Source organism: Hakea prostrata, chromosome 4 (genome assembly GCF_041222555.1).
Source record: "Hakea prostrata isolate BN-2017 chromosome 4, UWA_Hpros_2, whole genome shotgun sequence".
Taxonomy (NCBI): domain Eukaryota; kingdom Viridiplantae; phylum Streptophyta; class Magnoliopsida; order Proteales; family Proteaceae; genus Hakea; species Hakea prostrata.
Window position 1 is genome coordinate 44,201,409 of NC_142603.1, and position 22,344 is coordinate 44,223,752.

Consider the following 22,344-nt stretch of genomic DNA (forward strand, 5'->3'; position numbering starts at 1 on the left):
AGAATTTGAAAAAAGTAAATTTTCATTAAGTGACGAGAAATCCGAAGAGAAATAAAAAGGGAAAAAACCCTAGTTTTGAAAAAAAAATTATCTACGAATTGCGAAAGGTTGATGGAGCCGATATGAGAAACCATGGCTAAAGTCGAAGATGTTGTGAAGCAATCATTGGGGATTTGGGAGAAGCTGTTGTTGGCATGTGCCATTAATCGTCATGGAACCAATAGTCGGGACTCGTGGCTATGGAAATACAGAACCGAAACACTCTCTTCGTCTTCGAAGCCACGGAACTATAAAGAAGTATCATGACCTTAAACACCGTCATGGCGAAAGACGATAAGAAGACAAACCAAACGTCCGACGATAAGAAAGATGTGATTCCATGGCTCAAGATAAGACGTGTCGGAGAAGACAAATCAAACTCCGATGATAAGAAAGATGTGATTCCATGGCTCAAGGGTTAAGAAAACTTCAAGTGGCGAGCTTTGACGCGAGGTTCAAGGGCATGATGTTTCGATCTTAAACAACTCTTTTGATTTCGAATGGCATGTGTTTCGATCTTAAACAACTCTTTTGATTTTGAATGGCATGATGTTCGATCTTAAACAACTCTTTGATTTCGAATGCTAACAATCGCATTTCTCTGGTTCAAAGATTTGAATTTGAATTTGAATTTTTTTTCATTTTTTTAATGTTTTGTTTAAATTAAAAAAAAAAGGGGCAAATTTGTCATAAAAGTGATCATTTGTCCTTAAATTGACTTTTTCTACACTACAGGGGAGGCAGATGCAAATTTCAAACCCCCCCAAAAAACAAAAAACAATTTTTTACACCCCACCAAACCTGTGACCTATAAATGGACATCAACCTATGTAATTTTGGGATATATATTGCATATCTACAACGAATGGATGGTCTATTTCTTTGTAGAGACCCACGTGGCCAGGAAGCGTAAGGTACCACTTTCGGGTCGCAGAGCTCGATCCTATTATGGTATGCCAGCTAAGGTCGTAAACGTTGTCAATCATTCGGATTTTAACTCCTTACGTAGAGGCTCTCTGTCACCGTCTCTTTAATAGCAATCTAAGAGCTGATGCTGTTACAGAATACGAATCTCTGTTAAGGCCTTCAAAGACACAACAGACGATTTAAACTCTCAGCTTTTTTATTTTCGTGGAATCCAAACTCTCAGCTATGGGTGAGATAGAGGTGATTCATTCATGGTCTGCTCCCAGGTCTCTCAGTACCTGCCTTATGTACTCTTTTGCTCAGGTACCCCGTCTTGTGAGCAAATCTCATTTCGTATTTGGACATCGTTGAATTATTGTCTGGAGTTCATATTCCATTATTTAAAGTGGATAATCGAGAGACATTCGTGCATATTTTTTTTCTTCTTGTGATTTTGAAATCTACCAAGTTTCAGCTTGTGGGTTTTGTATGTTTTTCTATGGGGTTCAAAATTCTGATATTGGATTAAGAGCTTGTTGTGCTGTTCCCTGGACTTTGGTCTTCTTGTCGTCCCAAACTTTATGTTTCTCTTTGTCATTTAAGTAGTTTGGGCTTTTCATTTCAATTTCTGAGAATCAATGATTCAAGCTACCTCTTTTGCACTTTGATTTGGTTTTTGGTACTGTCAATGAGTTTTAGAAGGTTTTCATAAAATTTTGCGACTGGGCTTTAAACAAAAAGTGAAAATTACTCACTGTATTATGGAATTGGGGCAAGGCTGTTCCTTTTTTATTTTATTTATTTATTTTATATGTTTCTCTATCTCATGTTAATATATTGGCTGTGTTTTAGTCTTTTAGATGATTCCCATCATTTAAGTAGTTCGGACTTGTCAATGCAATATCTGAGGATCAATGGTTCAAGCTACCTATCTTGCCCACAATGTCGCTCCCCCCCCTAATTTTATTTGTTCTTTGGGTGCTGTCAGAGTTTTAAAGGTTTTGATCAATTTTTTTTTTGTGATTCGGCTATAAGCAAAAGGTAAAAATGATCCACTGTTTGATGGAATTGGGGCAAAGCCTGTTCCTTGTTTCATCGAGTCTATTGCTTTTCTTTCATATATTTGATGAAAACGTTTGATGCTTTCTAGTTACTATTCACTCATATATTTATTTTTCTTTCTTTTTATTAGAAATTGTAGATTATGTCCACTGTCAAAATTTTACTTTCTTTATTGAAATCGCTGACATAATGTCAGGAAGGAAATGAAATCATCTTCTATTTGCCAGATATTCATTTACTTGTCTTAATATCTGATTGTCCTTCAACCTATATTTATTGGTTTTTTTGCCTCCTTTTTTGTAGAGAGATGATATAGAGGTTCTCGATGAACCGCTTTATGCAAATTTCCTTCGGGTAACAGGTGTGGAGAGGCCTTACCGTGATGAGCTTCTATCCAAAATGGTATATCAAGTTAATTCAAAATATCAAGAATATGTTTTTATCTCTTTACTTTAGATGTATTTCTCTTAAAACCATACGAATTTTGCATTCATTTGATGTATCGCTTGGTTGTAATTGAAAATTGTGGCAGTAGTACAATTCTTGATTTCATTGGGATAAGAATGTTACCACCTTCGTCTTCTGTGTGAACAAAGTTTTGCCAAAACAAAATGCTTGGTGCCAAATCTGACATTGGCAGCAAGACTATGTATACTTTGGTCATATTTGCTTTTCTTCAGATAGATTTGATGTTGCAGAAACAGCAGAATCCTTAAGTGAATTTACTCCCTGATAACATGATTTTCACAGACAATACAATAGAAAGGGCCATTAACATTGATTTATAAAGAGTTTATAGGATCCGAAGTTCCGAACTATCATAATTACAGAATATCCTTCTTTTATTTGATTGGCGGACTTATCACTGTTGATTCCCATTCCCCAAATTATCCAAACAAAAGCAGGAATACTTTATTAAAGGAAGTGGAAGAATTCCAGCTTTCCCCTCAACTAAGGAGCAAAGAGTATCTGACCTTTAAGCATATGCCAGTTTAATACTTTTCATCTGGACAAACATTTATTTGCTTCTTTGACCTAGTAAGCTGAAAAAGGAAAAGCTATTCCTTTTGCCTTTATTTCTTTTGCAATTGAAATTAAATGTTTATTCTTTATTGCACTTTATTCTCTAAGTTGTTACTGTGACATATGCTAGCATATTATATCCTCAATATGTTAAAACTGAAACTCTATCCATATGGACATGATTAGGATTCTGATGGAAACAGGGTCATAAAAGAAGTTATCTTTGGTCCAGGTGAGAAGAAGTATCGCTTCTGCAAGGCAAGTTGTTGATCAACTTTACACTATTTTGTTAAGATACAAGTTTTCAATTGATGATAAAATTAGCCTAGTCTGTATGTATGTAGTTATGTCTATGTATGCAGGGACATGTAATATTTACCAAGGTTATAGAACTTGATAATCTTGGGTAGGTGTGCAGATCCCTGTTGATGCGATTGTTCACCAGTCATGCTATATTACACAGGGACAGATTCTTCTGAATTGTTAGTGCTAGGGGTAGTTTGTCTATTTCTGCCTTAAAGGCTATTCAAAAATGTGATTGCTAGGTTTATTTTTGTTAAAGTATTGCATAAGGCTACATGGCCTTGTGTACCGTGGGGGTCTACGGGGTCATGTACACTTAAGTTTAAGTTCCACACCTTTTTACTATTTATTCTTGTACTTAGAGTCCATGTAACTTTAGATTGTCCTATATGCTGAGTTGATTTGTTTCCAGGTTACATTAGCTTTTGAGATTCTATCCCCAGCTCTATAAATACAGAATCATGCTGGAGAACTGTAACATCTTGCAGAACTTTCCACCACTCCATTCTCTACTTTGCCTCCTCTCTTCTCTTCTTTTTCTCTTCTTTACAGTTCTGATTTCACAGGTGTGATATTGTGACAGTTTTAGAATTGTGGTACAAAGGTATTAATGGCCTGTGGCATAGTATCAATTATTAAACCTCTTGCCACAGACTGTCTCTCAAAATGGTAGCTTAAAGGCTGAAATAGACAAAGTACTGCACTTAACACAAGCTATAAAACATAAACGAGAACATGACAAGGGTTGGTATAGGTTTGTGGTTATTTGCATGATTACCCTCAACTTTAGATGCAATATTGAACCTGAATGCATGCTCATTTTGGACTGAAACATTAGCACTTGGAATAGTGGGAATGATGCTAGCTTTTCTCCCAACAACATGGACCCACCCAATGTTTGCCAACATCCCTATAGCAGAAGACAAATTGTAGGAAAACAAATCTTTAAGACCTATTAGTCGGTGAAGAGGCCATAGTTTCCATTTCTCATCTACGTCTTATCCTAACTCTTTTTTTTTTTTTTTTTTTTTGCCTACAGCATATTGCAAAACAACGTCTTCTTGGATTGACTAGTGACCTGATGAAAAAAGGGAAGCATTTCATTCTGATCAGGAATCCCCTAGATATTTTGGTGAGAAGATGTATTTATAAGGCTTCCTTCTGTCTCTCTCTCTTTTACCATAACAGATGACACAACTAAACAATTACGGGTATATTGCCCATTTCCATAGAAAGAGGTTACTCTTGACTCTTGATGCTGCTCTTCTCGAATGGTTGTCTTTGATCTCTTAATTATCCTTAATTTGGAAGAATACTTGGGAAAAGTCACTGTGCTAAAGATTGTAATCGAAAATTGGAATAAAAAAATTGATATTCTTTTACCTCACTAATTTTATGCTTGCTGCTTTCCTTTATTTTTTTCTCTAGCCATCATTTGATAAAGTTGTGCCACCATCCTTTCTGGAGCTGGGTTTAGCAGAATTGGTCAGCATATACAGTGAGCTAAGCGAACTTGGGAACCCCCCTCCAGTCATAGATGCTGCAGACCTTCAACAAAATCCAGAGGTTTGAAAGTTCTAAGAATTGAAACATAACTTGGTGTGTACTATTTTGGATTTTATTTGTTATACATGATCAATTAACTAAGTTTAAACATGATTGCTTTTAATTCCTTGAGGCTTTTATACATCAAGCATGAACGGAGTTGGAAACAACCAGGTTTTCTGTTAAAAAAAATCCTAGTGGGGACTCTCCCCCCCCCCCCCCTTCTAATGACAGCTTGCAATATCCTACCCTCAATATCCTACCCTGTTGCTTTAAGTATCTACTTATTCAATCAACAAGATCCAAGTCATTAAGTAATGTATCAAAATCTGATTTCTGAAGTGCATACATTCCTAGTGTAAGCAATTCTCTTTGGAACTTAATTGCGGAGCCTGTCCATCCAACAGTATATATAACCCATAAAAGTTAATCTAGAATTTGTTTGCCAGGAGTTTTTTTTTCTCTATTGTCTATTTATCCTTCCACAACTATTGTCAAGGGTGGCTTTTATAAATATATTTGTGTTAGGTTGAGAGGTTCTATTAAGTTGCTGATTGATCTGAACCCTGAGCTGAATCCTAAAGCAGGTTTCAGTCTTAAATCAGTTTCATTGATATCGACAGTATCGTTGTGGATATTCAGATGATTTATGGTATCATAAGGTTTCCTTAAAAATTTAAATTTATATCAAATAGATCCTCACAGTCAACTTGTCATTGCTACTGATTCAGATTCTAAATTGGTTTGCAATTCTATATTGGAACACATGAAACAGCTGAAAAAACCATGATATATACTCCAGTGATCATTATTTCTCCCAAAAAAAACACACACCGCACTCTAGAAATGGGGCACATAGTACACAAGAATCAGATATTAATATCTGCTTTAAAAGTACACTCCAACAAACAATAATTACTTTAAGCTCCTCCCCCCACCTCCTTCCTCAAATTGAAACAATTTTGCTCCTTGAAATATACATGCTCCTGCTCTAATTAAGCATGTTAAAGCATATTGAGCTCCCCCTCAATTAAGGCAACATTTCATAGGATTGCTCCCCCTCAATATGTAAGTGCAAGTGTTATAGAGATAAAATGGATGGTATACGTAAAATGCATTACATTTTGAAATCCATACATGCATCAAGATGGTAAAAGATACCATCCTAATAGCCATAGTGCTCAAATTCTAGAATACATGACTATTCTAAATAGAGATGGAAGAAATTTTGTTTTTTATGAAATCAGAAATATATTATGAAGTGAAAACAGCAGATAACAGAAAAGTAGAGTAGATGTACATATGGGAAAGCTGATCGGCTGGAAACCTAATAACATATCCAAACTATGTACAGGGTTTTGTTTAAACTGTGTATTAGTTATTTAGTGAACATAGAGAGCAGAAGCAAAAAAGTTCTTCAGGATTGATGACTCTTTTTAGGGACTTCAAACCTGTTATGCGCCAGACTTCACGAACAGGAACTGAAAGGGATGAACCCATACAAAATCCCTCCAGAATTCCAGCAATTTTTCCTGTTAAAGTATTGGAATTAACTGAAATGCCTAACCTCTCAAAAGAAAAACCATACCTATAACAGAGAAAAAAGGGCGGCTGCACAGAAAAGGATGCAATAGTTAGGTAAAGTCAAATTGGAAGTTAAATCAATAGTTTTGGATATTGAAGAGGATAAGAGGGGAGACTATGCAAAGCATCCAAACCCTGATTTCTTTTTTGTTGCTGAATACTTAGCATATGTTTTAAACTAAAATTTTATTGTTGACTCGTTGTAAACATTTTAAACTAATTCCATAAGCTATGTGCGTTTAAGACTGCTTCTGTACATTTTTGTGATGTTGGATATCTCTTATCTTCTCTTTCTGGTTCAAATATGATTGATTTCCCTTTAATGGGGATTCATTACTCATTCACCTAACTGGTGATCAATGTGAGGGCTGTACAATGATTAGTTTTTATTTGGAGATCTGATGAGATCATAAAAGGAATGTGTAACCAGTCAAAAAGGAAACCACAACTTTGTCCAGATAGTTCTCAAATTATTAAATTCTTTGATAGTTATGTAATGCGATTGTTTACTTTCCATGTAATGCAGGCTACTCTACGTGGTCTTTGTGAAGACTTGGATATTCCTTTCCAAAAAGCAATGCTCAAGTATGAAAGTCTTGTCATCTTTTATAACTGCAACAGTGTTAATTCTAACGCTTTAACCTACACAGGATTGGAGTAATCAAATAGATTTTCTATGAGAAAATGATAACTTGATAAGCAAGTTTCTGTTTTCTATGTACTGTTCCGTATTATGTTTTGCTTCTGGGTGTGCTTCAAACGCTTCTTGCCTTCTTGAAATTTTTAGAATATGATCTCTTAATGCATTAAGTTGTTTCTCAATTTTAGCTATTTTTCTATGGACCTACCAGATTTTTTGTGAGACAAAGTGACTGTACATCTGGAAATTCAGGTGGTTTATTTGCAAGATTCATATCTTGGAGAATGTGTGCATAATTGATTGTTGTGGCAAAACATTTTCAGATGGGAAGCCGGTTCAAAGCCAATGGATGGGATTTGGGCTCCTTGGTGGTATGACAGTGTACATAAATCAACTGGTTTTGGATCAGCAAAACGGTATCCATCGGTATGTGATACAGAAATTTTGCTTCATTAAAAGCATAAGTACATGCCAATTATCTCATAATATGATGAAGAAGTTTGAGGGCATTATTTGTGGCCAACCTGTTTTGTGAATCTTAAAATGCTAGGATAAATGAAAGGCAGCAACCATTCTTGACCCGAACCATCGTAGCAGATATGCAAAGCTTTGAAATTTTCATGGACACCTGTACACTACATACATTAGTGTGAAGAAAAAATATAAATTTATGTATTTAGCTTACACATACTTGGGAGCACAACATCTAATTAAGTGGTACTTGAACTTAAAACTAAGGCTCAACAGTTAAATCTCATGTTTATTAAAACTACTAATGCAACTACAAGTTTACAACAACCTGCAAGTAACATAGGTCATCTGAAAGGCGAGATGCTGAAGTCTGGAGGATTTATATTTTAGAAGGTGGGGGGGGGGGGGGGAGAAGGTGGAGATCGGTTTTAGATTGGAGGCTATGGGAAAGGATCCAAGGGCTTAGGTGAAGAGAGAGCGGGAAATGCCGACACCGGAGGCAAAGAAGCCCCCTGTGGAGCCATGTACAAGCACGAAAAAGGAGAGTCAGTTCGATAGAGAGGTGTTTCTCCTCAATCACTAGAAGGGGGTTTGAGAGGCTAGAGGAAATTTAGTTTTGGATGGGGGAGATTTGAGAGCCGGTGGCGGAGACAAGGTTGGGGATGTTATTGAAGATGTTGGAATTTCACTTTTCGAGAACTGCTTTGACAATGTGAAGTTTATAGGCAAAGCTAGTAGAGTAGGAGAGAAGTGGAGGGGGGTTTAAACAAAGTCGAACAGACTTTTGGAAAGGAAAGTAGGGAGAGAGGCCAACATGTTGAAAATTTTGAAAGGTTTGGGGCTAAAGGAGAGGTGGGATTGGATGGAGAGCTTGTAGGGGGTATCATCAAAAAGGCCAGGAGGGGGGGTGGATTTCACAAGGGAGAGCTAGTGATTGTTAATGAGGAACCAATCAACCTTACTAGTGATACGGTGGTGGCTGGTTTGGCAATATTTCTAGGTGAGAGGGGCTTCAGACCAACGAAGGTCATCAATACCCAAGTCTTGAATGCAGTAAAATGAATGCAGCCATTGAAGGCATTTACTGCATTCAAATAAAGGGAGTTGCCACCATTTTTTTGTGGGCAGAATGGACAATGTTGAAATCAACTCTGGCACCCCAGGGGTGGGCATTAGTAGGAAACCTAGGGGGAAAAAGAAAATTCCGAAGGGGAAGGGGCTCAGTTGTTAGCCTAGACTATGGAGTGAAAGAAGGTGGTTTGAGAGTTTAAGGAGGAGATCTGGATGTGGAGGAGCTGGGAGGAGGAATAGGATAGAGAAGCATAGATAGTGGTGGGGTTCCAAAGAAACCAGATGTTGCCATTCTTTGAATGTTCATAGTTGATAATGTATGACGATGATGGATCAATGCAGGCAGCAATTCTAGAGGCACTCCCAGAGGCAACTCTGGTCTTAAGGAGGGAACTAAAGGAAGCTTTTGAATTTTTAATAAAATTCTTGACATTGGAGTGTTTGGCAAGAGTACTAAGACCCCGAACTTCCAGAGGAAACCACAGTTCATGAAGGAGAAGGGAGGATGGAGGACAGCCGGGGGGAAGTATTGAGGCCCCAAACACTCCATTTTTATTCCAAGGTTAATCTCCATAACTACAATGTGCATTTTCTCCTACTTTTATCTCATCCACCAAAACGATACAATTTTTTTTTTTTTTGGGGGGGGGGGGGGGGGGGAATGCACAAGACAAATAAGATTGAAATTTGATCTTTAATGTAACAGATTGTTATCAGGAATTTACTGCCTTGGTCTCCTAGAGTTCATTTGTCAATGCACCATCATGCAGTTCTTGAATTATGTCTACATATTTACTTAAAACACTTCATTTCTCTAGTGCTAGCTAGAGTAACTCTTAGGGTTACTTGAAGGTCTCCATTTAGTTGTTTGAAAAATATCCTTTTATAAGTTCTTAGTGTCCTCATTTTTCATTAGTACTCTATCATCTTCATTGACATCTATAGTTGAGATTCAAGGTTTAAAGTATTGGTATCCAATATCATGTTCGTCTTTACGAAAAAAAGTATCATATCGGTGAATGATTTTATGAGATTTAGCGTAGCATATTTTACTATTTTGGAGATACATATTGGACAGTGCCAAAACACATAGAAATGGTATAAATGCACATGGAAATACAATTTTAGAACCCAAAGAATTTTTTTTAATAAAGAATCAAGAACCGTGCGTATTGACTGAAATAAAGAATAATGTATAACATCAAGTGCATTAAATTAATATTGTTATACAAGACAACAACTTCTTACGTGCTTGTGTTAGTCTATAGACATGAATATTGGATGATGTTCTAGAACTCTTTTTTCTTTGTGGACTGTTTAAGAGCTCCTTAATTAGGCTCTTAGTCTAGGGCTGCAACAGGGTTGAGATGGGTCGGGTTTTTCCAATCCCAATCCCAACCCTATATATTTTTAGCTAAGCCCATTCTCGCCTTGACCCTAATTTAGGGTCTAGAATTCTTGTCCCTAACCCTAAGCCCTGCAAGGCCAAGCCAAGCCCATTCCTGCCCTAATTGTTCCTAATTAAAATGGGTTGGCCCTAGCTTTGTCTCTATCCCTATCCCTAATTGTCCCTGTTCCTAATTGGCCCTGTCACTCTCACCTAGAGTAGTTTCATTGAATTTTTTTATCGTAGAATACCTTAAGTTTTGTTTTTGGCAAAAAAGAATGCCTTAGGTTAAAAATAACAATATGTGACCTTAAACTTATGGCCTTTAAAGTGTACCCCCATTTTAATTAGAATTTTGATTCTAAAACACTCTAATGAAAACAGATTAGAATTATGATTCTAGGTAAGTCAACAATTATTTACATAAAATATTTAATAAGAATGTAGATGTAACAAACAACTTAAGTCTGTTTTATATGGTAGCACATTAAAAATAAAAAAATAAAATGACAACAAGAAAAGAAATAAAAAAAAAATAGTATAAATTGGACTCATTGGATCTCAATGACTTAAGTCTAATAGTTTGAAAGACAAAGGTCAAATGAAGATTTTGGATCCTGCTTGAGAGTTCTTTATTTTCCCATTTCAATAAGAGTTGATACTAGATTGATGAGTGAAAATGATTCCTTATGAAAGGTATCAATAGTGTCGAATTTATCATCCTAAATCTGCTGATATCTATTAGTGTAACCATTGAACTGTATACTCGATATTGATGGTATTAACATGCATCAATTGTGTCATGTCATATCAGCTTGTATCAGTTGATACATTTCGATACAATTAGATACATGCCATTTTTTGAAAAATAAAGAGTTGTATGGTAGTAAATATATCAGCCCAGCCTATATTGTATCGTATCCAAAGATACATTAAATGCTAGTCGTGATTCCACCCTTCCTTTACCTCAATACCTACCGTTAGATAGACTTCCTTGTTTTGTCAGATTGTTATACAATTCTTAATATTTCTTAACCCTTGGTGCACTAAGGTTGCTTCATTTTTACCAAGTGGTTGGGGGTTGAAGTCCAGAGACAGCCTTTTTACGAAAAACAGGGGTAAGGCTCTGTAGATCCTCCCTAAACCCCAAAACTGGTGGTAGCCTTGCACACTCAATACGCCTTTTTTGTAGATCCTCTGCATCCTTAATCCTTTTCCATGTCTGAAAACTAACTTTCTTAGTCTTAAAGACTATTTGAACCTCATCATCACCACCAAGTCTGTAGAGAAATGGTGTTTTCTTTTGTTTCGCCCTAGATATCTTTAGCAGGCTTCTTACTCAAGTAGTCATCTTATTCCACATTTCGTTAGTATCCCACTCAAAATTCTAATTTCCTTGTTTGACCATTCATCCATAAATGATTTCAAAATATGTGCTAAGCTCCATCTCCTCATCCTAGGAGAACAAGCTCACCTTCCTTACTAGTATGTTTCAAGAGGCACATATCCATGACTGCTAATCTCTTGTGGTTGGGATCTGCCTTGGTATAAGTGTCTAAACTTATAGTCCTTAGGTAACAGTCTATCAGACCTTCTAGATAGGAAAAAAGAAATTTGACTATTAGTGTACTGATGTAGATGTGATTTCATTCCTCCAAAAGTCAGCAACATTCTTTTGGGACGCCCATGGTTGTATAAAATAAAGCCAAGTTTCGTGGTTATTGCTTACAAGAATACATATCCCTTTCAGGACAGTTAAATTGAAATGAAATTCCTCTCAGAAAATGATCTTCCATCTATCAAACTCAAGAAGACACCTGGTACCTTTCTCCTACAATAAGTTGACATAAGTTGACTCAGAGAGCATTCATGGAATTCATCTGAACTCAACGGAGTCAGCTTCTTATCATGGGAGAAGAGCTGATGTAGTTGCCTTAGCCTGGCTTGTAGTTTGCTTAGACTACAATATTTATTTTAATTTATTTGATGAATTGGTAGGTCACCTAGGAGCTTCTTAGGTAGGTTCCTTTGCTTAGAAATGGTTTATTTTGGTTTTTATTTTTATTTGTGTTTTCCCAACTTCCCATATTATTAGCCTCTGTTCTATATAAGGGTGTTTCTTTTAGATAGATGTAATATGGTAGAACAGTTTAGATTTGAGGGATGAAGATTAAAGTTGAACATGCTAGTTTGTGCAAAAAAGTGATTTTGCGTGTGTCTATGTGTTTCGTCTTCTCTCTCTTCCCCCTGTGGCTTCCCGGTTCACCTCTTCTCCTAATTGGCCCTCCATCAGTTGCCCACTTTAAAGGAAACCAAATGCTTTGTTCTCTTCTCAGAGTAAGTGTTTAAAGTGGGTATATATAGGGCACATCAAAATCCAAGCCTGAGGTGCCTCCCGATTCCTCTCTTCAAAGCCATATCCTCTAGGTAGTAGGTACACATTCATGGCATCCATGATCTTCCCAATATGCCCATCCGATCACCGGCCACAATAACCTTTTCTCCTAGACTAAAAACTTGCACAATCAATTCACGTGCTCTCAAAATTGTAAGTTTCTACTTCATTCCGAATTGAGGACAGTAGGAGCCAAATATGTAGACAAACTCTTTCTTAACACAAGTTTGATCAAGATAATCCTATCTCTAAATCTTTTGACATTCATTATGTCATCCTTTAAATCTTTATCACTACTATGCCCTCTTCACTTCTGTAACTTTTACATAGTTATTTACCTAAAGAAAAGTGAACATGAGGCTTACTAAAAATAATAAATGTGGATTGCAATGTCAATGAAGTCCAACGAAAATTAGTAAACATGGATTTTGGTGCCCAAAAAAACAAAAAAATGTATTTGGTGGAATTTAACAGATTAGTTTCTAAAATTAAAATTTTCCTCCATCATGATAAGGAAAATATTGAAACTATGCAGGACCCATATAAACACCATAAACAACCCATTTGCATCAGTTTTTCAAATGAGAACTACCTGAGAAATTTTCTTTTACAACTTGATGCCCCAGCTTTCTAATGGAGCATCATACCATCAATTGGCTCTTGATTGTCACCTTGAAAATATCCTTGTGGTGTCTTTTATTGTGGAGGGTTTTACTAAAATCCATGTCAAGAAGGATACCTTTTTACTGTCGGCCAAATTGTTGTCTTACTGTTTGATGTCTGTCCCATTTCAGCCTTTTCCGTCTTCATTACATGACTTACTGGAGCAAAGTTTGCCTTTCTACAACATGCTTTGGCGCCAGACACGGCGGACATCAGCTCACTCTAAAGCCATCCCAAGTCTTCCTGTTCCTGCCAATGAGAAGATACTTGTTTGGGTTGGTGATGAGATTGTTCCCCGTGATAGTGCAAAGGTACTTGTGCTCAAACTTCACAAATCAATCTTAAGCAGAATTTTTTCAATGAAAATGATTTTTCTGAGTTCCTATGGTAGCCATAGCCTTGCTTCTCTTATATCTCATTTCTTTCCAAATTTTAAAGGTTTCAGTATTCGACTCCATTGTCCAAGGCGGGGATGCAGTGTGGGAAGGACTTCGGATTTATAGTGGAAAGGTTTTTAAACTTAATGAGCATTTAGATAGGTAAGTAACACATTGACATCATTAATTCATGCCTCCAGATAGACTTATAAATAATTTAGTTTTGAGTCTTTTGACTAGTTCTTCTTTCATCAGGTTATTTGATTCAGCAAAAGCTTTGGCTTTCAAAAATGTCCCAACTCGTGAAGAGGTGAAAATCTAAAATGGTTTACAAATCATTGTTAGTAGCATTGTTATCTATTATATTATTATATGATCGTTATCGTTATTTTTATGGTTAATGTTATTCACTATCATAATCCTTGTGGTATTGGTATTGTTATCATTATTCAAATGTAAAAATTGTTGGAACTCTATGCTTGAAAAGAAAGGTTCTACTTGTTGCTTGCTTGCCAACAGTTTTTTTTCCCCTTTATTTTGCCCATATAGAATGACCATCTTACACCAAGTACTGCTACGTTTTTGCTGCATGCTGCAGGTTAAGGAAGCCATTTTCAAAACTCTAATTTCAAATGGCATGTTTGATAATGCACACATCCGCCTCACTCTAACACGTGGGAAAAAGGTAATTTCCTCTCGAATACTTAAAGTTGTTCATTAACTACTTTAATAATTCCCTTTCCTGTGTCATTCGTTAATATCTGTAGTCATGGTTGACACAAAAATAACCAAAAAGAGGAGAAGCTAGGTATAAGTTGTGGCGTCATAACTAAGACAAGAAGAGAAGACTATGAAATATTGTGGGGGCAGCATTTTGTTTAAATTACCAGCCATGGTATCAGCTACCAACAGAACCTTCTTGTTTGGTTACCTCTTGGAGCTACGGTCTCCATTTTTTTAATGAAGGATTCTAATGGTCAGCTAGATAGCTGCTTAGTAAAATTTCAGGTCTCTGTGCATTAGGTTGTCCCATCAGATCAATATCTTGGATCAAGGAAAATTGTCACTTGGTAGCTCTGTGGGCTCTGCCATCTGTCATAGTTCATGTTCCTCTTGAAACATCTATGAGGAAAAGAATAATAGAATTATGATTTTTTTTATTGATACTTGCTTATTCTCTTTCCATCTGTTCAGGTTACCTCTGGAATGAGCCCAGCATTTAATCTTTATGGATGTACTTTAATTGGTAATCTTTTATGTGCCTTAATTTTTTGTCTCATTTCCTTTGAAGTCATACAAATAGTTTTTGCATTTTTATGCATGGTAAAGTGGTGAGATATGGTAAATTTTTCACCTCATCTCGCTCGGCTGAAAAAGTGTGATATCTTGCGAGATGTTGGCAAGTTTTCACAAATTCTAGAACCATTATTTGGTTATGTTTGATCTGCGAAAAGGAGTTCTAGAATATAGAGTGCACATCATGTTAGAAAGTTTTATAGCAGAAGCTGTGATTTTTCTTTGGGGTACTAATGTTCTATTCTCTTGCTAACCCTGAAGTGTGTTTCCTTCCTACCCCTTAATTATATTGCATTGTTCCTCCTTTTCTCTGGCATGCATGTATGTGGAGTGGAACACAGTATATCTACAGTTGATAAGAAGTTAGGTCCTCATCCAGTGATTTGCCTGCTTTTTGCTTCATTGGCATTAACTTACATGACAGTGTAGCTTTGTAGAGGTACAAGTATATCCATGACTTTATCTTTAGTCTTTTGACTAAGTACTCATATTTTTTGACGGGTGGGTAAAATTTACATTAGTTGGATCAACCTGATTCAGCCATTCCCATGTTGTCATACCTTCTTGGTCAAGTTTGATTGGACTTTGGCCTCAGTCATGATGATCAAAGCTTAATTTGCTGAACATAGTCTCATTTTAGGGTGTTCTTTTCACTGCTCAGTTGGCAGGCTAGCTCATATGACGAGCTTTGATATGTACAGTAAATGATTTATTCTAAATATGTTTCTTCTCCATGTCCTTTGAAAACAGTATTCAGCACTGATACAGGAATCTTTCTCTCCTCATGACAACATTGTATTTTGTTTTACATATTGATCTCTTATGGTGCAATATTTTCCTTTCCATGTATTGCAAAAATGCAGTGCTCGCCGAGTGGAAACCACCTGTTTATGACAATTTGAGTGGAATAACTCTGGTAACTGCAACCACACGTCGGAATTCACCAAATGTAAGATTCTCAATGAACAGTTTCCTTTTTTTTGGGAATCCTTTACTTCTTCTGTTGAATCCAAAATTGTATTGAAGATAGTTTTCTGGTTCAGAACAGACACAGCAATAGAGAACTTTGCGTTTCAACTAAAAGTCAACTGGAAGGCTAGAAGCACCTTTCTAGTCTATGTCTGTGATAAAGTGACCAGCTTGAAAGGGCTTTGGCTCCACTATTTGAATGAGCCTCTGGAAGTTTTTGCACTACAACCAGCCCTATCATATTATGACAGCTCTCTGACTTAAGTAGTTCTTGCACGGTTTAGATATTACATGTATCTAAATTTCATTTACGTCTGGAGATCAAACATTTCCAGGTTGACCAAGAAGTAAATTTCCCGCATGATAATTGAAAGCTTTGAAAATTGGTTGGAAATTCAACTTTGCTTTTTGGTCTGAGTCAAAGCTCAATGTTTGGTGGAACCTATGGTCAAAATGGTATCTCAAATTTCACATCTGGCTAGTCTAAGGGGTCAATACCCTTCCAATGGTGGTTGCACAAAAGATGCTTGTCTTTCTTCTTCTTGTTTCTATCTATACTCTTAACTGATTTATTCTCTCCCTTTTTTTTTACCAGAATCTGGATTCTAAAATTCACCACAACAATCTCCTCAACAACATACTTGCAAAGGTTTGTTCTATCCACACCATGGACAATCAATTATCGTGAAGCAGTAAAATTTTGCAGTTGACATTCCAATCATAGTATTGCAATTCACTCAACTTTTAAATGTAGACATGCCACCAATGATTAGCAATTCACTCAGCTTTTAAATGCAGACATGCCACCAATGATTAGCAATCTGCATAATTAGCAGATCTCCTAACCCAGACATCCCAGTCAAATTATACGAAATTTGCACTTGAACTAAAAATTTCTCAACAAAGACACTCTATTCTTATGCATCCAAAATTTTGAAATTGCCTATACATTTATGATGATTCATGACCGTCATCTCAATTATTTGAGTGGGAATGCTTCAATTAGATTTATCTTGTGGGAGCAGTAAGATTCAGGAGTATAACTTTTGTATGGCAAAAAGCCCAAACTTTTATTGAAACAATGCTATAGTGGCATTAGTTATTTCTGTATTATCAAGTGCTAACTTTAGATTGATTTCTCGATGCTCCAGATAGAAGGGAATTTGGCGAAGGCAGATGATGCGATCATGCTAGACAAAGATGGCTATGTATCAGAAACAAATGCCACGAACATTGTGAGATTCTGCTTTTCCTCACTTCTCCTAGACATATTCTTACATAAGCAACTATGGACTCAAGTTGACTTGTCCATTTAGATGGCCTGCCAACATCATAATGGTAGGATGGTTCTTCTATTGGAAATACTGCAGCTACTCAACTGAACAGGGTAACAAAAATAAATAAATAAATAAAAAAGTGACCAGGTTAGCATAAGCAGTGTTTTGTAGAGCATATGGTTGTGATTTTCCAAGCATATTTTCTTGGAAATTTTCTTAAAAGCTTGAAGTTGATCTAGCCTTTATGCACGTGCTAAAACAGTTTTCCCTTTTTTGGTGAATAAAAAGTTTATTATCAGAAGAACCAAAGCAGGGAGAGGGAGTACACTGTGTACAAAGCGAGGAAGGGGAGGGGAGTATACAAAAAACCACAAGATCAGGTGGTGACCTTATTAGACAACAAAAGGGAATGGTCAAGTCCCCAGTTAACAAGAATGGGCCTGTTTCCTGGAATCACAACGCTTATAGAGGAACCTGGAGCTGACATTAAACTAGATTTCTTTCCAAGTTAAACCTCAAGATTGAAAGTTTGAAGTCCATCGCTGGTCCTAGCAGCTCCCGAAAAGCTTGTCAATGGTGTCATTAAGCAGAGAATCTGAAAATGACGAAAACCAGCCAAGCCATTTTCTGTCAAAAGGGAACAGTAATCTTCTACTGGGCCAAATAGAGCAACATAAAGGGCTGGAGAAAAAAGGTATTTAACATCCTCTATTGTCCGAATAAGGTTGAAGAAGGAGAAATGTGGATATGGAGCTGGAGGAGAGAAGAATAGGTAGTGAGTCTTAGGTTCAAATTCTCCAGGTGGTGAAGAAAACAGCGAGGGATATGGCCTTTAAACCAGACTAGGGTAATAATCATTGAAGAAGTGACATTAACAGCTCTGGGGTGAAGGAGCAGGATTTCCTCCATACCCAGGCGGGGTTGCAAGGAGTCAGATTGAATTGCATTTGAGTGAATAAACTCAAATAAGCCGATCAACTAACGTGTTTATCAATGTTATTGGTAGACAAGACAGGAATTGTTTTTTGGGTGGACAAGGAAATAGGAATGTATGAAAGAAATATTCAGAAATTTGGCCTGGACAAAAGCTGCCCTTCATCACCTTACATTAATTGCCAACTTCCTCAAATAGGAGTGGCCACTTGGGTTGGTTTATCCACATAGCAATCAAGCCCACCAAGAATCAAAGCTGACATTTGGGTGCCTGTTCATGTTTCCAGCTGACTTTTGTTCAGGCTATCCACCCGTCTAGGCCAACCAATCTCTACCTTTGTCTTAAAGCTGCAGCTATTGCATCATTTCAGATGATAAAATAAATGGCAAAAAATATGGGACTCTTATCTTCTTCTATCATAATACTGTAGATTTTTTCTCCTTTTTTAACTATTGACTTGGCATTCCTATTCAAGTTGGGTATACATCTTTCACATTTTCTGCCTATGCTGAAAGTGTTTATGTTTCATAATGCAGTTCTTGGTGAAGAAAGGTTCTGTGCTGACACCTCATGCTGATTACTGCCTTCCAGGAATTACTCGGGCAACTGTAAGTTCCATGGAATTCTACCTTTGATTGGTCCTCATTTGTGATTTAGTCATCTTCTTTATCTCAAGTTATATTAGTTAGATGAGTGGATCCTTACATGTTCAGGAAACCTTTTTTTTTTCTTTTCATGTCACTTGAGAATGTAATGTAAGAGAGGTTCAAGTAAGAAAGACTCTTTGTAGGATGATTAATGGTTGCAGCAGATCATCAATAATGGAAGAGATTCAGAATTTAGAAGATAACCATCAAATTAGAAGGTAACAAACATTAGGCAAACTAGCATCCAGAATGGCTCTAAGGCTGGTTGAATGGAATTGAAAATGAGAATCGTTGCTAAAAATTTCAGCCAATTTTAATCTCTAGCTTGTCAGACATGATCAAGAACCCAAAATAGAAGGTTAGGAAATCTCCCTAGCCAGTTGAATTTAGAGCTGTGGAATAGAGTTTAGCCTTTTAATTGTGTGATTCTGCTCTCTAGACCTCTGCTTTATCTCTACTCTAAGTTTGCTGAAAAATCTGGGCAGAATTAAATCTGGAATTGCAGGAGAGCTATGGTTTCCTTTAAGATTGAAACAGCTGGAGCAACTCATCATCTCAATTGATTGGTCGAAGCTGGTCTTCAAGGGGACCTCCACCAGATGTTGCAATAATAGGCACAGCATCACATTGAGGATCTATTGAAATAAGAGCACAGCATCACAAGTGGGGATTGATTAATGTAAGGAGATAGGAGTGGAAGGTAAAGGGGGATAAAGAGGTTCTTCTCTCATCTCTTTGGGTTTTGGCTCTCACCAGTCAAGTTGCACACAGTATTGCAATCAGCAATAATCACTCATGTTCATAAATGAGGGGAGCCTCTATGGGCTGTGACAAATAAATAGAGAATATAGCTTGCCACTCAAACTAGAAACTAACCTTGCTTTGTCTTGAGAATAGAAACTAAACATTAGAAAATCCCGTACGAAGGCTGAGACTTTGATTACAAGTAATATAACTTAAATTCATACTAGGTCAATCAGAAAAGAAATTTAAGCCTAATTTCTAAATTTTAAATCAGAAACTAGACAATACAAGGTCTTCATATGATTTCTTCTTGGGCCTCATATTTTTCTAGTAGCATTCTCATCAAGATAAATATGGGGCTATATCAGTGTCCACATGAACAGTATCTTGGCCTCATCTTCTTCATATTGTGTCCCAGATAGACCGGGAATATGAATGCATCTAATTTATGGTTAGCTCAATTTATGTTCCTTTGCAAACTAAATTAATTGATCTATAAGTCTTTGAGGAACAGAACACAAAAGGATCTGGACAAATATTGTCCTGTTGGTTTTCTATACCAATGTTAGCATATTTTGGTGGTCCCTTTTTTAGGTGGTTTCATTCTTCTCCCTCCCTTTTGTTCAGCCCTGCATTCCCATCTCCCCTTCACGTTTGCCTTATCCCAACAAGCATCCCACTGGAACATTCCTTGGCAGGTATTGAGGTTCCCAGTGGTTTTTGCTATCTTTGGTCTGTTGGTTTGTTGGGGTTCTTTCATTTTGTTTCTTCAGGCCCTTGGTTTACCCTTTGTTGTGGCGGGGCCTAGGCATTTATGAATTGTTTGTTTGTTTTTTCACTTCCCCTCCCTTTTTTGCTTTACTTGGTAATGAAATTTTATTCATACCCTGTCCCCACTCCCCTGGAAAAATTAATAAATAAATCATTTAACTTTTCTGTTATCACATAAACCTATTCTCTGATGCCTCAGGTGATGGATGTTGTGGTAAAAGAAAATCTAGTCTTACAGGAGCGAAGAATCAGTTTATCTGAGTTCCATACTGCAGACGAGGTTTACCTTCTACTCTGCCTAATCAGAAGAAACTTAATTCTCATTTGTTTGGAAAATAACACTTATATTTTGCAAAAATAGTTGTAAAATCCTTGAAACTCCAAGCATCAACTTGATGGGCATACTGCAGGTGGTATTTTTCATTACTGCTGGTAGAAGTATCAACCATAGTAACCATTGTTTATCCTGATTACTTGATGACTCAGCTGGCATAGCTTTTATTTTTCTGAGACTATTTAGGAATATTTAGGTTTGCACTTGAGGTTATACAATAATTGGTGGTCTGGTCAAATGAAATGGAGCTACAGGGGAGGTGAGGGGCAATAATACTATGAATTACATCATACCATATCAACTGATGGGTTCTGCTCTTCTCTAGATGTTTCCTTTTGTGACATTGTATATTTGGCAGCATCATGATGTGGAGGCAATATTATACAGGAATAATAACTTGCTATACCTCCTAAAAAATGTTATTGTTCAACTTTTGCTTTAATCTAGGCTGCACCTGCAACTGCTTTTTTATGCTGCGAATTGTCAACTATTTGAGTTACAGAAATAGTTTCTGATAACTGTTTTTGGCAGTTGCACTGCACTTCCTTTGTTTGAGAATTCGCAATAAGGGAAAGTTTTTCACTTGCAGGTATGGACCACAGGAACAATGGGAGAGTTGACTCCAGTAAGTTCCTTTTGTGTGATATGTTGAAACATTCTCTATGATCCTTCTGTCGTATTTCTGCAAACAATTTCTTCAGCTACCTCACATAAATGCTGATGGGCTCTACAATGTCTACCCAAGATGGACCGAGCCACTGTAAGGTCCAGATGGATGCCAAACTTTGAAATTGACATGTGCTTACTCAGAATGTTGGGTTCTACCTCACTACTTGAACATGGCTTGGTTTGACTCCACCACCTTTGGTGGGGGGAGAGAGAGAGAGGATTAGATAGACTCATACTTTAACTGGGTGGTTTTAAATGGCCATTACTGAAATGGCTTATATGAGACAAGAGAGTCACTGAAATCCTACTGAATGGTTCTGTCTTGACAACACAAAGTTTGACTCAGATGGCTTCTTTCCTTCAATCCTGAGCAGCATTTTGAACAATTGAGCATCAATTTTTCTTAAGATGGTCACGGTTAAAATGGCTCATCTGAGTCAACATTCATGGAACTCCTACAGCAAGGCTTATTTTTCTGTATTATTTGTTCAGAAATTATGCATTTTCTTCAAAATACCTAAAGAACATCTACTTGGGACTGGCCGTTCCTAAATAGTTCAAGTTTCTTTTTGCAGGTGGTTATGATTGATGGTCGTGTTATCGGCAATGGTGAAGTCGGGCCTGTGACTCGCAGAATACAGAATGCTTACAAAAATATGACAGCAGAGTTGGGGGAGCCTATACCCACATATCCTAGCACATGAGTAGTTAAAAAGTTATTACCCCACTCTGTCTGCTTTTCTCCTACAGCTTCTGGTCTTTTTCCCACTGTGCGAGAACTAAGCAGCAGAATAAGAAGAAAAAGAAAAATAAGAATCCAAATTGAAATAATCATAAGCATATAAACTAGGGATTGTAAAGTATTTATTTATTGTTTACCAAAAAAAAAAAAAGTATTTATTTATTGATATGAATTCAATCTGTTAGGTCTTAATTTTCAATACTTTAACAAGATGAAACTTTTGACCTTAGTAAAGTATCTTGGGTTACACTCCTAAAAAAAAAAAGAAATTCTTGGGATACACTTTCCCAGAAAACGTCACTTTCCCACCCGGAAGCTCTGAGCTCATTTCCTTTTTCTGTGCTTCAAGTTAAAAAAATTTAAAGCACAGTTCGTTTGGCATATGATGACCAGAAAAGAGACATGGTTCATTAAATTTACAGCTCACGATGACCAGAAAAGAGACATGGTTCAATCGTTGAAGTGGGTTCACAATAGGGTAACACTGCTAAAATT

At 36.8% G+C, this 22,344-nt stretch overlaps 1 protein-coding gene across 1 annotated transcript; it reads left to right on the forward strand.

The window, feature by feature from the left end:
• The first annotated feature begins 1,031 nt into the window (after window positions 1–1,031).
• LOC149019034 (branched-chain-amino-acid aminotransferase-like protein 2) lies at window positions 1,032–22,260 on the forward strand. The gene is made up of 19 exons (XM_089153113.1): window positions 1,032–1,269; window positions 2,311–2,409; window positions 3,217–3,288; window positions 4,373–4,465; window positions 4,762–4,899; window positions 6,989–7,047; window positions 7,426–7,528; window positions 13,221–13,400; window positions 13,528–13,628; window positions 13,722–13,776; window positions 14,065–14,151; window positions 14,661–14,712; window positions 15,626–15,711; window positions 16,327–16,380; window positions 16,883–16,966; window positions 18,479–18,550; window positions 20,304–20,384; window positions 21,028–21,063; window positions 21,683–22,260. Exons 1-19 carry the CDS (start codon window positions 1,192–1,194, stop codon window positions 21,809–21,811), a joined length of 1,659 nt encoding a protein of 552 aa, XP_089009239.1. The 5' UTR covers window positions 1,032–1,191; the 3' UTR covers window positions 21,812–22,260.
• The last annotated feature ends 84 nt before the right edge of the window (window positions 22,261–22,344 follow it).